This window comes from Sebastes fasciatus, chromosome 7 (assembly GCF_043250625.1).
Source record: "Sebastes fasciatus isolate fSebFas1 chromosome 7, fSebFas1.pri, whole genome shotgun sequence".
In the NCBI taxonomy this organism is placed as follows: Eukaryota; Metazoa; Chordata; class Actinopteri; order Perciformes; family Sebastidae; genus Sebastes; species Sebastes fasciatus.
In genome coordinates this window covers 17,650,831-17,675,357 of record NC_133801.1, presented here as the reverse complement: position 1 = coordinate 17,675,357, position 24,527 = coordinate 17,650,831, and the positions used below count along the sequence as shown (strand labels likewise).

Below are 24,527 nucleotides of genomic sequence, written 5' to 3'. Positions count from 1 at the left end.
TAGATATGTAGCTATGGCCGGATTACACTGCTAGGGGGCTCTATGTCCCCTATTAACCCTGTTCTTCTTTTTTAATTTTTTTTTTTTATTTAAGGTTAAAGGAATACATACACATACTTGTAAAGGGACATACAGACAGCAGCAACAACATATATAAACAAAAAAAAGTACTACCCGTTGTAATAGTGCAATGTCAAGAGATAAGTTCATATTCATATACATACAACCAACCTCATATATAGATATATATACATACAGTATATACATGTCTATTTCTACACGTGCATTCACGGATAATAACCTTTAATAATAGAGCCAATAATGTAATTGTCAAATCATATTTTAGTTGCTTTTTGTGAGTTGATATAAATGTAACTGAATGTGTTAAATGGACATATGATTTCGTCTAATATTGATAGCAGGCCCCTAAATTGAATCAAATCGAAATCGTATCGTGGCAGACTTCGTAATATCAGCAAATATCGTACAGTAGTCTAAAGAATCAATATAATATTGTATCATGATGAAACTTGTGATTTATACCCCTAATAAGCAGCTGTCAGGCAACTTTCAACACTTTGCCAATGTCTCAGAAAGGAACACAATCAGGTAGTTGGTATCTATGAACTCATAACAAGTTGAATATCAAAAGATATGCAGTTTCAGTGTAAAAAAATTAATATAGAAAAAATGTAGATAACAATGTTTGCGTTTTTCCTAATTTTCCAAAAATCCCGATTTTGACTGTTAATAAAAGTGTTATTTTTTATATGATCTAAAAATGTCAAAGTTGTCCTGTTAGATACTCGCTCAAATTATGTCCACACCAAATTTCAAGACTTTTAACCAATCAGAACAAATGTTCCTTATCATACGAAATATAGTCGTTGTGCACAAATGCGTTAATTTAACCCACTTGTAAATGTATTCAGTGCTTCTTTCAAATCACATTTTCTCTGGTCAACTTTGAAGCAACAACAACGACGAGCAGGCTAGACAATCCTTCATTTTATTCCAATTATGTGTACAGTAGATCACTATAGGAAGCCAACACAGTATATGCGGTAATCAGTCAACAGTTTATGCATCACCCGAGGACCGAACCATAACGCAGAGCAACATCTCCTCCATGTCGGGTACCACACCGCATTATTGCTAGAGACCACATAACATGTCAAACAAGATGCTTCATACATACACACAGTCCACTGACATGTTTCTCTAAGATGCAAAAGAAAGTGGATTCGACCTCGACCAGGATTGACCAACAAGGACAAGACCTGGACAGACATTTGTTATTACTATGAGGATCAGGGTTATTATAAAGGCGTTCAGAAAGATGGAAGACATTCTCTGTGGCTGTGAGATGTACTGAAAAAAAGCAAATCAGGCGGTGAAGATTTACTCTCTTTGAGCTGAAATATTCATGAAAAGACATCTTCATTAAGGCATCACACCATTTGTCTTCGTGTTAATTTTAGTGGTGGGCCTCTTTGGCTCATTAGCATTTTCCCTCAAAGCAGACAAACAAGTCAGCAGTCTTAGATGATTTATCCAAGTTGTTACATAATCCCAGTAAGTATAGATCATCTGAAATGTGAGATGTGGTACGCAGGATGTTAATGAGAGGTGGATGGAGAGTTTAATCTACCTGCCGCTTCGTTTAGATGACATGATGAAGTCATGAAGTCTAACAGTCTAAGTTCAGGATTCCTGTTGGGCGGGGAAAAAACAGTTTTATCCTCGGCTGTCTCGTAAAACTTGAGGAAGAATAGTGCACACAGTCATGCTAATGGCTTACCCTTGTCACATTTGCATTTTTGCTAAAAAGAAGTTTTCATCCAGACAGTCTCATGTGGCATAATAATAATATGCCCGTTTGCTTAATGCTGCTTCACACGCAGCATTGACTCCTCACTCGGTTAAGCCTCCTATAAACTATAACATAACAATAATAATCATGTGACAAACAGAAACAATCCATCATACAATTCAGAAAAATATTAAGCAAAACATACTGAGCTCAACAATTACAAAATACAAAGTTAAACAATCATAAAATCTATTTTAACATCTCAAGTGTCCTTAAACTGGCTGACGTGACCTTCTAATAATATATAAATATATTGATATATTGCTTTATTGAGGATATATACTGCTAAAACGTAATGCTAAACTTGTAATCGGATGCTGCAGAAGGCGAGAAAAGCCTCACGGCAACTCATCACAATTAAATCCAGGCTTGCTTCAGAGATGCTCAGTTAAGTCATGGCTCAAGTATAAATCAACTGTGACACAACTTTGAATCAAAAATAACCGAGGTGCCACGTTACATACAGTAAACCTTTATATGCTAATGCCAAAGAGACTTAATATTAAAAGTGTTTCTGAAACAAAAGGACACAATACTTTAGAAATGTCTTAAGTTTCCACACTTTGCTTGCATTTCTTCTATCCACAGCTCCTCTATTATAAGGCAGTAATTACAGTCGGGTACTGAATGGACAACAGTGAAGCAATGACGTAAAAAATAACATTAAAATATAGTTAATTAAATTGTTCATTTGATCTTTCTCATACTGCTTTTTTTTTTCAAGTTGCTATTTGCTCCTTGTTACGCTAGGGGCCACCATGTGCATGTGTTTTGATAACAGAGGACACACACACACACATACAGCTTTACAGTACACAGTCACTGTCTTGGTGCATTTTTAAACAGCTACTTTGGGACTTTGGGACAAAATGCAAACAGACCGACTCTATCCGACTTCAGTTGATTCTGTTCTTGTTTGTCCATTTTTCCTGAAGAGATAACAAACGACAACACAACAACCTCAAACACAAACTAGTTGACACAGTTGTCTTGTGTGTGCGTGCGTGTGTGTGTTTAGTACACAAACCACACCTGAGTGACGGTCCAACCAGTCAGAACATATTATCACCTGTTTATACAAAGCAGTCAGTAACTGCAGCAAACACTCGCCTCGATCTGTATCTTTCAGTAAACATACAGGCTAAACATTAGAAGATGCAAAGTTTGTACCTGACCAAAACTACTGCGGTCTGATCTCCACATCAGACAGGAACCGATAAACAAAACAAACATCGCAATTTGAAGAAAAGAAAAACAGATTTTGTTTTTGAAGAAAACATTATTTCTCTTAAACATCTGCTTTTTTCACCACAAATTGAATTGTTAAAATAATCCCAAAAGTGTGTTATGTAAGTGATAATCAGATTTAATTTTTCAAATAAAGTTTTATTGTGATATGTATTTATATTTTTGGTGTTTTGTGTCCATGTGCATTCTCTTTTTGGATGTTTAAAAATTGATTAATTAATCAGTAAGAGATGGATGCCATGGTGACGTGTGTATCCCACCATGTATTATACCAGTTGAAATTGTGATGTGATTTATTCTAAAAGTTTGTTTTATAACGTTTTTGCACCAGGTAAAGCTAACTGAAGCACAATTATTGTTGCTACATTTATCTGCAGTTGATACTAGAGCTGCAACGATTAATCGTTTAATTGATTAGTTGTCAACTGTTAAATTAATCGCCAACTATTTTGATAATCGATTAATCTGTTTGAGTAATTATTTAAGAAAAAAAAAGTTAAAAATTCTCTGATTCCAGCTTCTTAAATGTGAATATTTTCTGGTTTCTTTACTCCTCTACAACAGTAAACTGAATATCTTTGAGTTGTGGACAAAACAAGACATTTGAGGACGTCATCTTGGGCTTTGGGAAAAAACTATCAACTTTTTTCATCATTTTCTGACATTTTCTAGACCAAACAACTAATCGATTAATCAAGAAAATAATCAAGAGATTAATCAACAATGAAAATAATTGTTAGTTGCAGCCCTAATTGACACATTGCACACTGATTTCAAACAGTTTCAACTGATGTCAGGTCTTATATCAAAAAGTTTCCCCCCAAATATAGTGTTCCCTGAAGCGTCGTCCTTAGTTTTTTTGGGGTTTACGTTAACGTATGGGAGATAACCGGTTGAGGTCAGGGCTAAGAAACAAACTGATCAGAGATGTCGACACAACACCGAAATTATGAGTCCTGATTAATTATTTTCATGGACACCTTCTGGCAAATCAGATATGAATATTTACTGTGTTTAAGGTATACATAGGTGTAATACAGATAAAATGGATCTACTGAAACAGATGTGCAGCTGTCGTGTGTTAAAATTCAGACATGTTTGTATATTTTTTTCAAAGCAACGATAACAGACGTCCTTCCAATCAACATTTGGACTCACGCAGACGTGCATACCACCTCAGATATTCTCAGCTGTTACTCAGTCGGGGGCCACACAAACGTTTGGTCACATGGTTGATTTATGGTTGGCCTTGAAAGCTCACAGTTGGTCAGGCTACACAACCCATCGGCTTGTAGTCTGCCTAAAATGGCTGCTACCATTCACCATCCCCATATTTCAATTTCCAATTTCATTTATATAGCGCCGCCAGATCATAACAGAAGTTATCTTAGGGCACTTTTCATACTAGACCGTACTCTTTATAGATCAAAAAGGGGGTTGCTTTGAAATAAGGCCCCACAGTATACTGAGCATGTGACACCAGTGTAAACAGATAATTCATCTAACTTCAAGACTGACTTTTGCAAGTTATTTAAGGTTATATCAAAGTCCATATTAAAAAGTGTCTACAATAAGTGTGATATAATTCAATAGCTAAAACCAGTCTCAGTAGTCAAGGTGCAGAACAACAGTTGACAGCGTTTAACAGTCCGACAGAAGATAATGAAGTGCAGGTCACAGTAGTTGCTAATCTGCCTTCGCCTCAGCAGCAGGAGGCGCTGCAGCTGCAGACACCAGTCTGGCAGCTTCACCCTGGGGCCCCTCTCCACCTCCTTCCTCCTCATCCTCCTTCTCCAGGCCCAGCAGAGGCTGTCTGTGTGCCACAGCGTGCCTGGAGCGAGCCCTGTGCCGTCGAGGGTGGAGGAAGAGCGCAGGGTCCGGCATCGCCGTGGGCTCTGCGGGGCCCGTCACTTTCTCTATGGGCACGCACTCCCGGGCACGCTCCACTCTGAAAGACGCCCTGACGCTCTTACGCTTGGGTTTAACCACAGGAGAGGAAGGGGAGGCTCCTGACGGCATCTGTGGAGCGACAGAGTTCTGCTCGGCACCATACTGGGCCCCCTGATTGTTGGCTCGGGCGAGGAGTCCGTGCCGCTGCTGCATCCGCTGGTGGTGCAGTTTCTGTCTGGCGGCGTGCAGCTGGAAGGAGAGGTACGCCGCCGCCTCCGTTTGTTTCTGCAGCTCCGTGTTAAGGATGGTGGAACAGTGGCTGCGTCGTTTGAGCTCCTCCAGGAAATGGCGCTCCTTCTCCTTGAGATTGGCCCTGAGGGCTCCCACCAAAGCGCCTTTGTGACTCAGCTCCATACGAAGCTCTCCTAAGGTGCACTCCTGGTCGGTCAGACGGCTCTCCACGTCCCAACAGCGGTTCTCCAGGAGCTCCTCTTCCTCCTGTAACTCTGACACAGAGATGGACCACAAATACAAGTGTTAAATACCTGCAGGAGTTTCCATCTAGAACTGTTAAATGTGCCGACATATATGACCTGCTGCTACATAGTATATCTATATAAAGAGTTTAACAATTCATAACAACAACCTCTTTCCACAACCTACTACAGTGTACAAAAAAAATAAGCACATATATAGTAACACAGCATCAACACACAGTTTAATACACGTTGTGTTTTTCGCAGATTAGTTATCTCGCCTCCAAGAGCAAAATTGAGCATTTGTTGGGCCACACAAGCTGTAATCCTCAGCACATATCACCATAGAGGCACAACTCAGAGATTGTCAGATCATATTTTGTCCACGCAGTAAAATATGTAGGAAAGTAGTTAATGGGACCAAGTCTGAGTATTATTAAGGATACCACCAGTTTCCTCTCAAAATCTGATGAGGATAATCTGAAAATGGTGCAGCATGTGGTGTTATAGCTGGAGCTAGAAGTGACACACATATCTGGAAAGGGTAATCCTACCCCTAACTGAGTCTTCATCATCTAGCTTAATAATATTTTGGGGTTTGTTTTAAAGATAGCTGTTCATTATAAACAAATTTGTCTAATTCTTGTCTGCATTTTTCGTGAAGAAGAACCTTATTTTAAGTCTTGTTACTCAGCAGGAATGTAGCAAAACGTGGAAGTGAAAGCAGTCCCTAAAGTCAATGAATAATCGCGATAAATAATTGTTGTAATTGATAAATGATTCTCATTTTGGCCATAATCATGCAGCCCTAATGCAAGAGGTGGAGATGAAAACATGAACCAATTAAGAGAGACAACTAGCCAGCACAGATCAAATCTTAACAATGTTGTTTTAGGTTAAATCCTCCTTTACTACTTACAGCAAGGTACAGTCATGCTGCATCACAGATACATAACACACTGTACATACAGCTAGTCCTATTTTCTCACAGCAAAGAAAGTCCACTGGCTAAATTCTACAACATCAACCAGTGCTGATTTGTTCCCAGGAGATAAAACTATTTGAGGAACTTCAACCTCTCTGCCAACTAAGGTCCGGTTTAACGCAGTATTCTGCTTATTGTTCTCTCTCTGTTTTTGCTTCTGTAGACATTTGTGCTCTTTCATTCCAGTAAAATTCCCCAGAGGAGAGGAGAGGAGAGGGAGGGAGGGAGGGAGGGAGGTATGGATGAAAAGCCAGAGCAGCAACCTCGGGGCTGACTGAGCTGCAGCTCGCCAGAGGAGAAGGAGATTACATCCACAGAGTCTCTGCCCATAGAAATAGGGCAGGTTTCAGGGTCGGAGAATCAAAAGGCTGGAGGGAGGTTTGGTGAAACTATAAATCCAGGAATCCATATTAGGCTTAAATGTAATAGGGTGCTTCATATACTGTAAGTTGATAAAAGCTTTGAGTTTGAGGTTAAAGCTGCTATTCTTATTGCTTTATGATGTACATTTTTGCTCTAGCTTTCTCTTCCCTTTATCATACTTAGTCCTTTTTCATCTATGATTTTATTTCACTAGTATCTCTTTCAGGATGGATCCTCTGAGGACCGATCAGTCTCAGGTTTTCTGTCGCCAATCACCACACCCAGGTTGAGCTCATATGCTAACTATAGACTACAATACCTAATGTGATCTTCCATACCCATCTCCCCTCCTCCTCCTCCTCCTCCTCCTCCTCCTCCTCCTCCTCCTCCTCCTCCTCCTCTTCCTCCTCCTCTTCTTCCACGTCTGCAGCTGACCGCATCCTCGTCTTTTCCCCTTAATCTCCCTCCTCGCTACCTCTCATTACCTCTCTCCTTCGGCCTCCTCCTCCCTCCTTTTTCCTGCCTCTACGTCTCTCTTGTTCTCAGCAAAGTCTTGTAAGTGGACACCCCCACCGAGAGCAGGGAGAAGAGAAAGAGGATGGATCAATGTGTCAGGGTGGGAGGAGAACAGAGGCCCGTGCCGTATTGATGGATCGGGGGATAACCTGTCCTGGAAAAGGAGATGGGATCTAATGGCTGAGTAATGCGGCCAAGCACGACTCCCCCCCCCCACCCTCATTATATTTACACAGCCTTTTGACTTGTCTTCTCCTGCTCTGTCTCTAATTCGCTGTGACAAAATGGTGCCTATCTCTGCATCCCTGCACCCAGACACCACAGACGGTCCTGCAAATGTCAGCTATGAGCCAAATATGTTGAGGCATGCTGTCTTTGCAGCTGTGTCCGACCTCCATACAGCTGCGACCAACTCTTTTTTACACAGAAAAACAAGGAAACACAGATGCACTTTGCACCCTTGATCTGTCATGGTTTGTCAGAGACGTCCCCACACCTTGGGGGTGAGTAAATGAGGAGAGAGAGATAAGGAGGAAAGTGTGATAAGAGGGAGGAGTGCGGCTGACAGGGATCCATCCCCTGGGGGATGGGAGGGCGGGAAGGACAGAGGGAGGCAGAGAGGGGAGCTGGCGTCGAGTTGTGGTGGATTGGGGGTTGAGGTTGAGTGCGGCGAAGACAAACAAGCTCAAGGAGGTGTAAACATGTGTCTGTCTTTCTATTTCAAGGGCAGCCGGAGAGCTGATCCAGGATGGAGGTGGGTGAGGAAGTGTGAGGAAATGTGTTTTTAACATACCTATTTGGCTTCTGCCTGGAGGCTTCACCTTTAAATCACTTGTCAGCTCTGAAAAACACAAGAGAAAGATAAAACCATAGCGTTAAAGAGACATATGAAAAAACACACATGAAATCCTAATTGTTGAGCTTAAATACAGATGCTCAATGGTGCTGAAATGTCTTATTAAAGCTGACAGTTTCTGTTTGCTGCTGCTGCTGCTGCTGGTTAACATAACAGATGCTCGATGCAGTTTCCAGCACACTTTCAGTGAGCTCTATGCATAATTCATGAAGCTAAATCTGAAACTTTACATCAAAGACTGATGTCCTGCTACATTACTTGTCTCAGAACGGAGGAAAAACTCCCACTGGTGCAACCTCAATAAGACATATTAGCTTTATTAGCATTCCTCACTGAAATCAATATCCACTTAAATAAAAACTACTGGCTGTGCAGTCTGTTTCAAGAGGAAATGCAAACCAGACACATAGGAACCTTTAAAAAGTTGAGTAAAATGCTACAAATGTAAAGATCCGATGTAAGCAGAGCTGCATTTATCCCAACATCTGATGTAGCTGAATAACTCTTTACATCGCTTTGTGGCAGATTTCAACAGTTTAACCCAAAGCTACAGTTTCACATCGGAACATTCTGCAGACTGATGGATCATAAAGGTGATACAGGATTTTGTATAGAGAACCGATCAATAGAGATGTTCTCAAGTGATACTGTGCAGACTCTCTGTCGTTTTATAAGCCTTCACGGGCTCTCAGATCTCTCAGAAGAAAATAGGCAGCGCAGCTTTTTTTAACAATGCTCCAAAATTGTTGAATACCCTACCAAACGGTGTAAAAGATGCTCTGTGGACATTTTTAAATGAGAGCTGAAAACCTATTTAATTATGCTTCTAATTAATGTTATTCAATTTATTATTATTAGGGACTGCCAATCAATTAAAATATGCTTGCTTTATGCAAATGTATGTATATATTTATTATTTGTAATAAATTAACAACACAAAACAATGACAAATATTGTCCAGAAACCCTCACAGGTACTGCATTTAGAATAAAAAATATGCTCAAATCATAACATGACAAACTGCAGCCCAACAGGCAACAACAGCTGTCAGTGTGTCAGTGTGCTGACTTGACTATGACTTGCCCCAAACTGCATGTGATTATCATAAAGTGGGCATATCTGTAAAGGGGAGACTCGTGGGTACACATAGAACCCATTTTCATTCACATATCTTGAGGTCAGAGGTCAAGGGACGCCTTTGAAAATGTCTATGACAGTTTTTCCTTGCCAAAATGTAACATAAGTTTGGAGCGTTATTTAGCTTCCTTCCCGACAAGCTAGTATGACATGGTTGGTACCATTGTTTCATATGATACCAGCATCATGTAGCTTTAAAACTGAGCCCGCTACAACATAAAAATCACCAGTTGTATTAATGCATTAAAGAAATTAGTGGCAAAAACGAATTTGTGTTAAATGCTTTATTATCGTATTAACTTTGACAGCCCTAACTATTATGTCTTTTAACTTTTTTTTTTTTATTAATTCTCTAATTTTTATTATCGTCAGTGGTCTGTTTTTAATTTCACTAATGTATTTTATCATCTACTGTCCTCTTATTGTCTATTTTTATTGCCTATCTGTCTGAATGTGTTGCATTTTTCTTTTCTTTTGTAAAGCACTTTGAGCTACATCTCATGTATGAAAAGTGCTCTATAAATAAAGTTATTATTATTATTTCGTATTTGTGTAAAGCGGCCGACTTTCTGTATTGTGCAGTTTGTGTTTCTCCTGAATACTGTTATACTCCCAGTCCCGCTGTACACAACCTTTATGTCTTGCATTAGTGGATGCATCCATTTGTCTTGTGCCATAAAAAAACAGATAACAGACAGTCAGAAGCTCTCTTCTCTCAATGTTCGATTGCACAATAAAACATCATAAAACATGATTGTGGGACTTTGCTTTAGTAGTGCAGGAAGCAGTAATAGAGCTGAATGCTGATACTCCACCGACATGATTATAGGATTATCCAAACATTACATGATATGATATCTGGCACGCTGGCATTTTTAGATACAGGATGGATTATATCTCATGTCGGTGCATTACATTTATGTTTTTGAGAAGATAATGTAACAGACTGGTGTGTGGTACAGTGCTCGGTTATTAGCAGGGTTGGATTGTCCCTGGTAAAAAAACTATGTCAGCTTAGAGTCTCTGACGGGGATGTGGGGGTCGGACTGCTGGTCGTGTCTGTCCCGTCAGTCATGTCGGACTGCAGGGAAATCTCTACATTCAGCTTTCAGTACACACTCAAACACAGTGATGTCTCTGTGTGTGTCATTTTTAGATTAATGTGGCGTAGCTGTGTCCTATTTTAATTTACCATTTTGCCAGAAATAGGTGACATAATCGTAAACTAGTTGAATTTTGAAGAAAGGAGAAAGCCTTCGCTTTAAATCTGTAACTCTCTACTATCACTCACTTAGATGTTTACTAAAAATATGAAGCAGAATCTAGAGCAGCAGATGTTATTATTAGTCGTTTGCCTTTCTTCTCCTCTTACTCTCCCTGTCACACCCTTTCTGCTTCCCTCTGCAGTCAGCACAACACGCCCACCCATGCAGCTGGCATGAAGAGAGGTAGACAGAGGAGAAGAAGAGGGTGGGAAGAGAGATAGTAAGGAAGGAAGGGAGGATAGAGAAACAACAGAGAGGCAGTCCCAGACAGACAGACTCGCTGATTGCTGTTTAAGTACTGAACTGACTTCCAAATATGACTTTGAGAGGTCATGTTTTCTAGTCATTGTCCTCATTCACGGCTGCCAGAATCACTCACGAAGTTAATTTAACGGCAGGAAATCGTCTCTGGGAACTATTCCATGAAACAATGAAAACGAGGAGCTCAGCACATTGCAGAAACATCCAGTGTGTGTGATGTACGTCTGGCTTATCTCCTATACAACCTCTACAGGTTTTTGTTTCATGGCTCGACCTTGAATGTTGCAAACATATCTTGAAAGACACGTTATATCAGAGAATAAGCCCCAATTTAAAAAAACAAGAAGACAAAAATTGATTTAGCTCGTTGTTCGGGGAGACAGAAGAGCCTTTATGGTGATGGGAATGAGAGTTTAGAACAATATACAAAGAGGTCAGCAGTACAAAGGCAGAGCTGATATATGCACGGCAACATCGTCAGCTCAACCTTGCAGTATCCTTCCAGGCTGTACATTAGTGAGCTGGCAGCAAACAACCCATCACACCTTCAAACTGCATTAGCCTATCAGCACCTAGCCTCACACAGCCGTCCTCCAGACTCTTCACCATCACCTCGTTTTATATCTGTGGAACTCTTTGAGAAAACACCAAAAAAAAACTGAGAGAATGACTGCAAGTTATACATGCTGTCAAAATGTTAGCGGAAACATGGCGTGAAAAGGAGCCTGTTTTCCTACAGTGCAGACGATTTGCAGCTACATCTTTTGCTGATATCCTTGTTTTTTTCTGCTAGAAATTATGGACACTGGCTCCTGGATACTTATAAATCAGTGCGGCCTACCAACAGCACAAGCTTTTGCCTGAAGCTCAGTGCAAAACCTGGACCAGGCTGAAGCCAGTTAGCAGCAAGACGCCCTCCTCCTCCACGGACAAATTTCAAATTGCAGTGGACAACAAGAGTTCACATTACAGAACCTTTAGCTTTAACACCTTTCAGCTCTTTGAATTGCATTGTTGTTGAAAGGTGCTAAACAAATCAACTTGCCTTGCCTACAGGAAAGGGTGCGTGGTGGCCATTTGATCTTACTTTGCCTTAAAAAAAGCAGACACTTGCCTGTAAAACCTTTTAACAGATTTTCCCTCTGGCATGAGAGCATCATAAGAAGCTTTAAAGATGCTCGGCAGAAAGAGATATGTGTGTTTTTAGTGAGTGTGATGAAATAATGTCCCTGTATATGCAACCCCACGAAACCCTTTGAGGAATACATGAAAGGCTGTGTTATAGCTTGCATAGATATACAAACTGGATTCATGACTCCAGCGGCTGCAGGACAAAGATTTATATTTTATTTGTTTGTTGCTACTGAAAAAAAAATGAAATTAAACTCTCTGGGGAGACTTCTTTATTGATTCAATTATTTTTTATAATGAAAACTATTGTGTTTCTGAAGGTTTGGCCACAAATTGTCACATAAACATTCAACTTTAACTCCACATGGATTAAAAATGATAAACAATCTGTAACAGTACCAGTTGGACCGCCCTTTGTGTTCACAGTGTTGTTGGTTTCAGTCTCACTCACACACACACACACACACACACACACACACTCTAACCACCAAGCACAGCTTTATTGACCAGATGTGATCGTGCAGCAGAGCTACAGTACAAAGTGATGGAGGGGGTTGTTTTCTCTACACAACTGGTCACATTGGCTCTGAGCCAGCTCACCCCATACATCTCTTTCTTTCTCACACACACACACACACACACAAACACACACACACACACACACACACACATCGACACGCACACACATACACAAACACACACACACACACACACACACACACACACACACACACCACAATCCCATTCATATGGATTACTAAAGATATGGGATCTATGGATTAACCACGATGGATATGTTTGAATGTATCTCTCTGAGGATGTATTGTGTGTGTGACAATTAAATGTGTGTGTGTGTGTGTGTGTGCGTGTATTCAATCACATAAGGGGATTCTCCTCGACTCTGAGGACACAGAGCTGCCCCCCCCTACAAGGTTAAATATATTCATATTCACTATAGTGAAAGGATAAGGGAAGCATCCAGGGAATTAATGAAATTAAATAGAAAACCCTCACAATTATAGAAGTATAAATGTGTGTGTGTGTGTGTGTGTGTGTGTGTGTGTGTGTGTGTGTGTGTGTGTGTGTTGCTTGCTTGATTAAATGGAAAACATCCATTAGGCTCGAAACAGGAAATGATGCAATCTACAGGAATCGTAGCATGACATCACCGTGTAGTCATTGTGTGGCATTGATTGATGGTGTACACACACACACACACACACACACACACACACACACACACACACACACACACACACACACAACACATGAACAATGAGGTCTGTATGCACATGCAGAGATTTAGTTTCTCTACTACGTAATAACTGCCAATTGTAACCGAACACAGAGTCACAACAATAGCTTATGTTCTTTCCAAAATTAAATATGGATCATGTGGTCCCATCAAATGAAGGCTCTACCTGGATAGAATCACATCTGGGTGCTGCGGCGCGATGGATTATCATAAAGTGTAAAAAACCTAATTTAAAATGCGCAAGTAGCTGTCTTCTTCCCAATATTACATCAAGCCTCTAATTAAAAATCTCTTTAAATCTTCTCTCTGAGGCTCAAAGAGATTATATAGCAGCACAACAAAGACACCAAAGGATCCTTCACTTAAATGTGCAGCTCATTAGTGCTGAAATTATTAGTCAATTATCGGCACAGAATTTCAAACAAAGGTGCCAAACAAGATCTGGTTCTGTCTGGTTCTCAATATGATATGATATACATGATATATGATAGTAAATTGAATATATGTATTGGGTTTTGGACTGTTGCTTGATCAATACAAGCAGTTTTAACATCAATTGTGGGGATTTTTTAGACAAAATTAAAATTATAATTAGAAGACAATGGTTAGTTGCAGCCCTATAGGTGATAAATCAGTATCCTTACAGTTTATCTATTTATAAAGCATTAATAAACGACTTTAAAATTCTTTAGTGACATATATAGGCTGTAGCATAAACCCTTATCGTACAGAGGAATATAGTAAACAAGTCATATTTAAGTACCTTCCTCTAACTCAAGGGTGTTGGAGTGTCAATTAATATTTGGGGTCACATAAAAGTTCCCTCATGCACACACACACACACAGGAACATCATCATCATCATCATCATCAGCAGCAGCAGCAGCAGTGTGTCCCTCACCTGAGCATCGTTTCTGCAGGGAGAGGATCTCCAGGTGGAGGCCGTGGAGTAAAGTGAGGTGCTCCTGCCTGAGGAACACCACGCTCCTCTCCACACTCCCAATCTGCCGAGACAGGCTGCCCTCATCACCCATGGCCGAGTCTGGAGGAGGACAGAAGGAGGAGAAGGACATCAGGAGGATCAAACAGCATCTAGAGCAGACCTGGGCATTATACGGCACGGGGGCCAGAAGCCGCCCTCGTGATGGCTCTGCCTGGTCTCAGACAAACCACACAATTTTAGGCGAGGACAGCCGAGGGATTTCTAGTTAAGCTACAAAAGCAGCAAGGACTTTTCTACAAAGCTGCATGCAACGAAAGAAGGAAATTTAAGTGTTGATGTTAAGTTAAATGTTAACTTACTTACTAAATATTTAATCTTGTGATAAAAGGTCACGACTGACAGAATTAGTTTGGCCCACCCCTGATCTACACTGTAAACAATTTGCTGTTAATTTACAGCAGGATTTCAACAGTATTAACCTGTTATTGCTAAAAATCAGTGCTTTACTGTTAATACAAAAGCAAACCTGTTAAATTACGTACATAGGCCGTTTTTTAACTGAACTATAATGCATTCTTAAAAAACAGCACTTTACTGCTGATCAGCTGTCTAAAGTATCATCAGTAACAGTTTCATGCAGTATTTCTTTAATTCTGGGACCTGATCTGCACATGTGAGGCTTGTACATTGTACATGATTGTAAAATCAGTGAATTAGCTCTGTTTTTCACTCACATGTTGTTCTGGTTTGCATTCTGTGCTTGTAGCAGCTATAGACAGACATTTTGGAGAAAAGTGTCAACAAGTCTTTTATAGCCATTTTCCTAACAAGTGCCTTTAATTGTATTTAGTGTGACTATTCCTCTGTCTGTAACCTGCTAAGTCTATTCATCTAGGCAAAAAATAATGTTTATTAAAATGTATGTAAAAAATACAACCTAAATAGTGCATTAAAACAAATCAGTAAGATAATGTAAAAGAAAGGTGAAAAAAAGCTATATAATATTTCTTTAAACAGTAAATTAACTGTAAAATACTGTGAAATTAATAAAAACAAAAACAGTTCAAACTGTATTTTTTATTAACAGTACAAAGCTGTAAAATTTCAGCGACAGTATAATAATGTTAATTTTACAGTAACATAAAGGCAACCCTGCTGCCAGCTCTTTACTGTTATTTTACTGGGAAATTCTTAACAGTGTAGAGACTAGAGAGACTATACCTTTTTCCAACTTCATATTACACTGTAAAGCTGTTAAATGTCATTTCTCCATATACTGGGAACATTGCTTATGTCAGCCACACAGAGAGATGAGTGCAAGTTCTCTATTGAGGTCATGTGGGAGCTATAAATAAGGTATTGATGACCAGAGAGATCAGCAGAAATGGGGAGAAAACATGCACTTACAGTTTTTAATTAATAATAATAAAGCATTTCCATTAGATCTTAAGTGGATGCATGCATCTGCTTACCTTTTAATGTGCCAAAAATCTACTAAATATGATTCGTTATAAAAACGTCCTGGGATGCTTGCATGCTGGCCTGCGATGCTGCTGCTGGTCCAAATCCTTTAGAGGACGAAGAGGCTGGACAGCTGAGTAAAAATGCAAAAGCACCACGATGCATGGCACCAAGGTCCTGCTGGTCGCTGCAGCAACAACATGGAGCATCTTTATCAGGAGGAGGAAGAGGAGGATGCTGTTAAATGCGTCGATATGTGAAAAGTGCGCAGTCCATTTTTCAACAACATGCGCACCAGTCTTCCTCTTCTTCTTCTTCTTCCTCCTCCTCCTCGTCGCCCACCAGGCTGCTGACACATCAAGCTGCTGTGAGTGAAGACTGAGAGGCTGAGAGGATGAAAACAAGCCGCCGAGAGCAGAAACACGCGAGATCATCGTACAGAGCAGCTGATTGGATGAGCAGGACGGATCAGCTGTACGTCTCTCTGAGGACCCATACAAAGAGAGAGAGAGAGAGGGAGTACAAAGGAAAACACGATATACTGTATAATGACTCACTGGGATAAATAAATACATGATAATATTAAAGAAATGTGACTGGAAAGCAGATATTTTAGTCAATTGTTTATTTTGGGACTCTATATACAAAGTGAGGTGTGATTTCTGCTTCATGGACAGAGACAACCCAGCCTGCTGCAGTGGTGCTCAACCTGCGGGCCGCGGACCTCCTGGGGACGTCTCAGGAGTTCTGCTGTTACACAGGAGATGTAGTGGGGGGAAAGTAGGTCTATACGACGGAATATCAGGGCCACATTGAGGGGAAAAAAATAACAAAGAGATTTAGAGAATAAAATCATAATATTACGAGAAAAAAGTCGTAATTTAATGAGAAAAAAGTCATAACTTTACAAGAAAAAAGTCGTAATATTACAAGAAAAAAGTCGCAATTTAATGAAAATAAGGTCATACTATTTCAAGAAAAAAGTCGTAATATTATGAGAATAAATTCATAACTTTATGAGAAAAAAAGTCGTAATATGAGAATAAAGTCATAACTTTACAAGAAAAAAGTCGTAATATTACGAGAAAAAAGTCACAATTTAATGAAAATAAAGTCATACTATTTCAAGAAAAAAGTCGTAATATGAGAATAAATTCATAACTTTATGAGAAAAAAAGGCGTAATATGAGAATAAAGTCATAACTTTACAAGAAAAAAGTCGTAATATTACGAGAATACAGTCATAACTTTACAAGAAAAAAAGTTGTATTATATAGTTAAATTTATTCAATACAAACTTTTAAAATGGGATTAAACAACCACTTAAACCTGCAGTGAGCAGAATATTTTTGGCATCATTGGGCAAAAATGTCATAATAACCTTTCAGCATATTGTAATTCAAGTGTTCTGAGCGATAACTAGACTTCTGCACCTCATCATGGCTCTGTTTTCAGGTTTTAAAAAATCCAGCCTGTGACGGGAGACTTTCAACGGATCTCAACATGGCTGCCGGGTCACAAACTTTCTTATCTCACAGCTAAACAGTACACTACAAGATGTTTCTGAATTATTAATTATTATTATTAACATACTAATCCCAGAATCTGCCATTAGTAAAAACCATCTGAGTCAGTATAAGAAAAACACATTTGTTACTTTGATTTTTATTTTCACGTTAAACAAATAATGTTAATATATAAACATAAAAATTGGAGTTTTAATTACAAACAAATCAGCCAAAACATGAAAAAATAAAACAGTATATTTACACTTAAAGGCATAATTCTGTGAGGCGTGACAGTTTGATGCTCCGATAAAGCCGATGATTTTGCTTTCATGACCTCAGTTGGTCTCGGTTGCTTCAGTGTTCCATGATTTGTCCCCTTAATGAAGGATGAAGGTTTTTTTTTTAAGTCTTTGACATGCTGCGAAGTGTCAAAAGTCTTCACTGTTGTTATGAATTTAATTTTTTCATAGTTAACAATAGACAATATTTCACCAATCACCACAATTCCAATAAAGTTACAGCCTGATAAAACACATTCACAAATACAAGCTTGTTTGTTAGAAAGAACTTCAATCATCACCAGTTGTCTTCACTACAACCACAAAGTTAAGCTGCCCTAAACATTAGAAGAATTGAAAATAAAAAATACATTCACAATAAAAATTTAAAAAGGGAGTTTCTCTTGATATTTAAATCTGGGAATTAGCCACGACAACGATGATAATCCAAACTTAACCTCCCAAACAGTGCCGTTTCTTTAGTGCAGCGATGTCTTGATTTTAACGTGGACAAAGAGTTCAATTTATGGGCTGTGTTTGTGTCATTTAATCAGCTGCATTTAAAAGTACAATTTGTGTTTGAAGGTTTTCTTCCAACTGCAACCGAGTACAGTATGTTTGTGTCTGTTCACTGTGTTTGTAATGTGGTTGGAAAGCCTGGTTTTAGGGCTTGAACATTTCAAGCCGAGTAGACTATGAGCTTCCCCCTTGTAGACATTAATGTAAATATAAGACCCAAAGTGGCACAATGTCCCGCAATACGACTTACACTTCATATCCACAACTTCTTTTTAGTACAAATAAATTACAAATATACACAATTTAACCCCTCAAACGATGATTCTACACAAAAAAGCAAAACTTAAATGGCATCAGATATTTCCATGCCATGTAAGGGCTGTAATGCTGTGATGTGATTGGTACGAGTAGGCAGCCTTGTAGCACCACTGTGTATAACAATCTGCTGTATTCACAGATCTCAGACCTGTTTGTTCCGACACCGACCTTAGGGATTTCTCTCCGTGCAAATTAAAGGCACAGATCTAACATCAAGATGTTACAAAATAAAGTCATCTCTGGTGTCTGTGTTGAGATCACGGAGGTGATGTTGAGGAGTGTGCTGTCCTCCAAAGGCCAAATGAGGAATAACAACTTCTGCCTGTCTGAAAGCTCCTACTGCGGACTGTAAACCATCACGCACCACTAAAGGATAACATGCGAACCATGAAAACAGTTTGTTCTGCAGCACCATCTATCGGCATTTAGCTTGTTTTGTTTTCCTGTTATTTTAAAACATTACAATATACAGCAGCCAGTTGAGTTGTCTGACAACCTCCGTCACTGACTGCTGCTGGACTCTGATGTCATTGGTGACGGCTTGTAATGGATCCGTGAGCCAATCAAATCAGAATCTGTTCAAGCTGTTTTAAGGATTATTGATCTACTGTATATATTTATAATGAATGTAAAGTCTGCTATTAGGGCTGCACAATTAATCGAATATTAATCGCGTTCGCAATTTTGGCTTCCCACAATTAATTGAACATGATCGCCTGTGATATTGACGTTTTAAAATGTGTGTTCTTCTCATAGAAAACTCAGCAGCATCTCAAATCCAGCGCTTCCTAAACTAACAGCCACTAGCCGATGATCGAGATGTTTTGGCTTCACTTTTGGGTATAGATATTATCTACACAACCAATGTGTTTATGATTAAATTAATTGTTTATCTAGCTCTTAATGTTGCTTATTTTGCTCTCTAAGTGCACCAGATTGAAGCATTTAACTTTAAAATGTAGCTTACAAAAGGGTGAATATTCCTGTATTTTTTTCATATTGCCATATATATAGCTGTGTCAGTTTTTTCCAACATCGTGCAGCCCTAATTTGTACATTAACAGGGATGTAGCACCTCGTGGAAGGGAAAACAGTGCTCTGTTTATTTTTATGTGAAAGTGCAATAAAATCTGTTGTCGCTAAAATCAATGAATAACCGTGATAAATAATCGTGATATCAATATTGATCAAAAATAATCGTGATTATCATTTTGGCCATAATCGTGCAGCCCTACCTGCTATGCTACTGATTTATCGCTGCTTTGTTCATGATTTATAAATCCTTTATCCTAGATATTTTAATACAATTTGGCAAAGCATGAAATGGCCACAATTGTTTGCTAGAAAATATCGAGCTGTTCTGTGTTGTGTCATCAAATCTGATCTGTTTTATTTACATGCCACTTCAAAGTTTATTCACCATCACCCTATTCTCTCCTTAAGGAAGGATTGGTATTTACCGGATGACCCTACAGACAATTATACATTTTATATTCACGTTTTTCTTCTCAAGAACCTGCCAAACAGTGACAGCAAAGCTTGTGTAAGAGTGAGGCGAAGAACTGTTACAAGCTCTCTGAGGTAGCAGGCGTTTTTTAGTTGAGGAGATTTATTTATAAAAACGATATATTCACCTCTGCAGTGCTAGCGTTAAACAACAAGAAGGTTTTTGACTCAGTGGTAGATGAACGTTACGAGAGATTTAAATAACCCCCAACAGTATAATATAATACATATGAATAAAAGGTTATTCTTAAGATATTTGCACTCGTTTCCCATGGAAATATATACGAATGCTGGTGGGTTTGTTTCATGAACAGTGTGTATACCGTAAGCTATATTTTAGAACAGATTTAGCTGAAACACCCGGTGGGAAATAAGGCGTTTGGTGTTATTTTAAAAGGCGTTACATTGTTCTTATGAATAATCCTCCATCTACCATTAGTGAGCACGTAAGGATGATTGGACCAGACACACCACAAGCCTAAAGTTAAAACTACAACTAAATGTAGCTCTTAACATAATGGCTGTGTGTGATCTGTGTTGAATACAACTTGTACGCAGGTACCTGTACAGTATGAGAGATAGAAAAGATCTCTGCAGCTCTGAGTATTTTACAAGCAAAACAGTACCACATCTCAGCCACAGGGTGTTAACATACAGTAAGGAGTGTGTGTGTGTGTGTGTGTGTGTGTGTGTGTGAATTAAAATCCTTCTTGTGTCCCTTCCTCTCCTCCTCTTTACATCTCCTTCTCTTTCTTGGTCTCCCGGGTGCTGTTCTTCAAAAAGTCGCTCCTGAGTAGCCGACAAAACAGAATAATATTCATGACGGTCATGATGGCCATGCCCACGCTGCCCAGCGTGTAGGAAAGGAGGGGCACGTTGTCTCTGTTGAGCACCAGCCAGCGGGTCATCCAGGCCAGCGTGTTGATACGGAACACCACATATGTGCCCAGGTTGATGATGCTGTTGACCCGGTACAGCGTGCCTTTGGCACAGTTGGCCAAAAGCAGCGTTTGCCTGAGGTGGAGGAACACAGAGTTCACCTCCACCAGCAGGGCCACCACAGCAAAGCCCACGTAGCGGCAAGACAGCACAGAAAGGCCGAAGCAGGTGATCACCTACAGAGGGAGGCGGTGAGAAAGAAGACAAGGAAGAGGAAGGTTACAATGGATGTGGCAGAGCATAAATACAATATTTTAAATACGGTAATGATACTGGATGGTTAAGATATAACCAATACCACAATAAAATGCATGGATGCAGCGACCACCTGACAAATATGAACTCATATTTTCCTACCTGATTCCAATGCCAATATGCATTTTTGTTAACAGTCTAGAAAAAGTGTTTAAGCTTTAAAACATGTTTATCTTCAGGTAGTTTTTTTAAAGACCACTGTAAAGTGAATAAAGTGATAAATATAGTAATATCAGCTGACACAATGGTATGCTAACATATGTAGAGCTGCAACGATTAATTGATTAGCAGTCAGCTATTAAATTAATCGGCAACTATTTTGATAATCGATAAATCGGTTTGAGTCATTTTTAAAGAAAAAATGTCAAAAATCTGATTTCAGCTTCTTAAAAATGTGAATATTTTCTGGTTTATTTACTGAATATCTTTGAGTTTTGAACAAAACAAGAAATTTGACGACACCGTGGGCTTTGGGAAACACTGATTGTCATTTTCCCCAATTTACTGATATTTTATAGACCAAACAATGAATCGATTAATCAAGAAAATAATCAACAGATTAATCTACAATGAAAATAATCGTTAGTTGCAGCCTTAAATATATGCATCTCTAATAATCTAATATCTTTAAGTTAAAGGCATTGGTTTAAATTTAGTTAAAGAAGTGGTCGAAGGAATTCTTAAAGGTGCAGTATGTAAGATCTGGCGGCATCTAGTGGTGAAATTGCAGATTGCAACCAACTGAAACCTCTCCCGTGTGCCAAGCGTGTAGGAGAACGGTGTCTTGTATTGTTAGTATTTGGTTTGTCTGTTCTGGGCTACTGTAGAAACATGGCGGCCGGCTCTGTGAAGAAGACCCGCTCCGTATGTAGATAGAAACCTCTCATTCCAAGATAATGAAAACACAATGATTCACATTTTCAGGTGATTATACACTAAAGAAAACATACTTATTAATATTATATTCAATTTCTGCTAATAGATCCCCCTAAATGTTACACACTGGCCCTTTAAAAGGAAATTATTATTAAGATCTCCATATTTCAGCTCCCATTCGGTGCTGATGTTGGAATGCTTTCTTTCACTTTTGACAGTATTGTGGAAGCCATGTGGAAGGACAACGTGACTCATATCTGCTGAGCAGTGCTTATGAAAGTTTGTGTGGTAACTAAGCAACAAAAAAAAACTCCACAAGATGGCAGCAACATCCCTCAAAACCAGTCGGACACCGGTGAACACAGGCAACTCAACAAATCCTGTCCGCTGACATTAATTACTCTGAAGAGTCGAAGGGGAAAGGATTACAGACGGGATCTGATATGTTGTGAAGGAAGTGAAAGCTGCCGTCTAACAATCACACAGCAGCTGTGTTTGCAGGTGGAAAATTTGGATGACAGAATTGTGTTTATACCAAAACAGGCTGCTCGGCCAACTCTCCACAGGAGCCGGCGCCCACTCTCCCACCACCACATTTACAAGCTTCATTCACACTCAGAGCACACTCGTAGTGTAGCAGCAAGAAGAGCCAGATTGTCTCCGGCTTGTTACCGACTAAACTGCCATGTTTATAATAGTAGTATAATAGTGAAAGAGCACTTCAAGTAGAGAGCAGTCCAAAGCAAGTCGTGTCTTTGGTCAGTTAGTGCGGGTCATGGGATACACTGATGTGAGAGAATGACCATCAATGCATCCGTTATGGCTCAGTTGGAGAAGCATCTTGTGTTTGTGCATGTGTGTCTCATATGAGGTCCCAGGATGTCCTCTCTAATGCAACAAACAGTCATGGGATGTACCGTAGTGGGTTATGCAAAAGGTCATGTGAGGAAAGTCAGCAGCACACTATCCCTCACTGGCCCAGTCAAATAAAGTTTATTTATATAGCAAAATATCACAAATTTGCCTCAAGATGCTTTACAATCGGTACAGTAGCGATGCACCGATACCGATATTGGATATCGGGCCGATACTGACTCAAATAGCTGGATCGGGTATCAGTGACAATGGGGCAGATCTATTCTATTCTATATGTATAAACTATATACAGTATATACTGGAATTTTAATTCCTGTTTTAAGTTTTGACCAATTTGTTGCTGCATTAAAAAGGTTTACATTTGAAAACTTGAAATTTCTGTTAATTTTGAGGATTTTTTACCAAGTTTCTGGTGCAAAATTTATTATTTTAATAATAAATAACAATTCAGTAAATGTATATTTTGTTAAGAAAGTAATGTTTAAGTTAAGCCTGATGTTTCCTTACACATAAAAAATGATCCCAGTCACTTCTGCACAGTTAGGCATACAGCTTATTAATTAAACACTGGTATCGGATCGGTACTCGGTATCGGACGATACCCAGCGACCAGGTATCAATATCTGTATCAGGACTGAAATAGTCGGATCGGTGCATCCCTACTGTACAGCATATGACATCTGTCCTCTCACCCTCACTTTTGATAAAGAAAAACTCTCCTCAAAACAACCTTTAATGGGTTAAAAATGGAAGAAACCTTGAGCAACTGAGGAGGGATCCCTCTCCTTGGATGGACAGACATGCAATAGATGTTGTGTGCACATTTTCCACTGTAATGTGTGTCCTGAAAAGGTTTTCTACATGTTTCACTTCCTGCAAGTTTGCATAGTTGTATGAGTTGTTAGTCTTGGCAGCTTTTCTTGTAAAGTGCACCCTCTGTTAAAAACCATCCACAATTTTAAAATGTCATCAACGTGGTTTTGGGAGTGGCCCAGATCCAACACGGGGTCCTGGCCAAGTCTGGTTGTTTGTATTCAAGATATCCTGTCATGGACTGAAGCGCGTTACTCAAGGGGAAACTTTGACCTGTAAGTGGCGCTACGGGTCACTTAAATGTCTACAAATAAATAGTCCTCAGGGAAATATCTTAATCTGGACCAAAGTGTTGCACAGACAGACATCGCCATCCTCGGGCCCCGTTGCTATCTGGGAAATTTCACTGTATGTTCTGTAGCTGAACAATAAAAACAATGATTTGAGGATTGGCTCTGACTCTCTCACACCAACACCCACGCACACAACACAAATCAAAGTCTTCTCCCCCTGTGTTCGGGTTATAATGACAGTGATGACGAACAATGTCGGTGAACAATTACAATGACGGCAGTGAAAGCGCCGCATTTAGCAACACAAACCGCCTGCCTTGTCAAGGTCAGCGGCAACGTGTTGGGAGGGAAAACAGTAATGTCAACAGAACAAGTGTCTTTTCAGTACAAAACAAAGCCACAACCACACACACACTGACAGATATGTGAGATCACACTGCCGTGATGGGCGGTCCGGTCATTCTCCTGTGGCATTTCACTGTGGCAGGACAGGTACCGCCGGTATGAGAGGTGATGCGGAGTCTGAAAACTCCTGGATAAACAAGGTGTGTCGTGACACCCTGTTATCAAAGTCACTGAGGCAGGCAACAACAGACGGATCAACTAACTAAACTGGTAACCAGTGTCTAGTGGCTGAATTACATGTTTTGTGATCATTGCAGCAAATATAATTATCATTTGGATCAC

At 39.6% G+C, this 24,527-nt stretch overlaps 2 protein-coding genes across 2 annotated transcripts in view; both read right to left on the bottom strand.

Annotated features, from left to right (window-relative positions):
* Positions 1-993: 993 nt before the first annotated feature.
* On the bottom strand, positions 994-16,032 carry ccdc92ba (coiled-coil domain containing 92Ba). The gene is made up of 4 exons (XM_074641937.1): positions 15,671-16,032; positions 14,157-14,297; positions 8,145-8,192; positions 994-5,517 (listed from the first exon to the last, which is right to left on the bottom strand). Exons 2-4 carry the CDS (start codon positions 14,287-14,289, stop codon positions 4,808-4,810), a joined length of 891 nt encoding a protein of 296 aa, XP_074498038.1. The 5' UTR covers positions 14,290-14,297; positions 15,671-16,032; the 3' UTR covers positions 994-4,807.
* A 1,276-nt stretch (positions 16,033-17,308) lies between these two features.
* The window catches only part of tlcd2 (TLC domain containing 2), a 31,626-nt gene continuing 24,407 nt past the window's right edge, over positions 17,309-24,527 (bottom strand). Inside the window, exon 4 of the mRNA XM_074641936.1 lies at positions 17,309-20,903. Within this exon, the coding sequence (XP_074498037.1) occupies positions 20,523-20,903 (381 nt within the window). The 3' untranslated portion in view covers positions 17,309-20,522. The remainder of the gene's footprint in view (positions 20,904-24,527) is intronic.

Excerpts from the sequence above, each read along its gene's own strand:
- ccdc92ba (XM_074641937.1), bottom strand. The coding sequence starts at position 14,289 with ATGGGTGATGAGGGCAGCCTGTCTCGGCAGATTGGGAGTGTGGAGAGG. Across the intron at positions 8,193-14,156 it reads CCTGCAGAAACGATGCTCAG|AGCTGACAAGTGATTTAAAG; the intron begins GTGAGGGACACA and ends TGTGTTTTTCAG. Across the intron at positions 5,518-8,144 it reads TCCAGGCAGAAGCCAAATAG|AGTTACAGGAGGAAGAGGAG; the intron begins GTATGTTAAAAA and ends TCTCTGTGTCAG.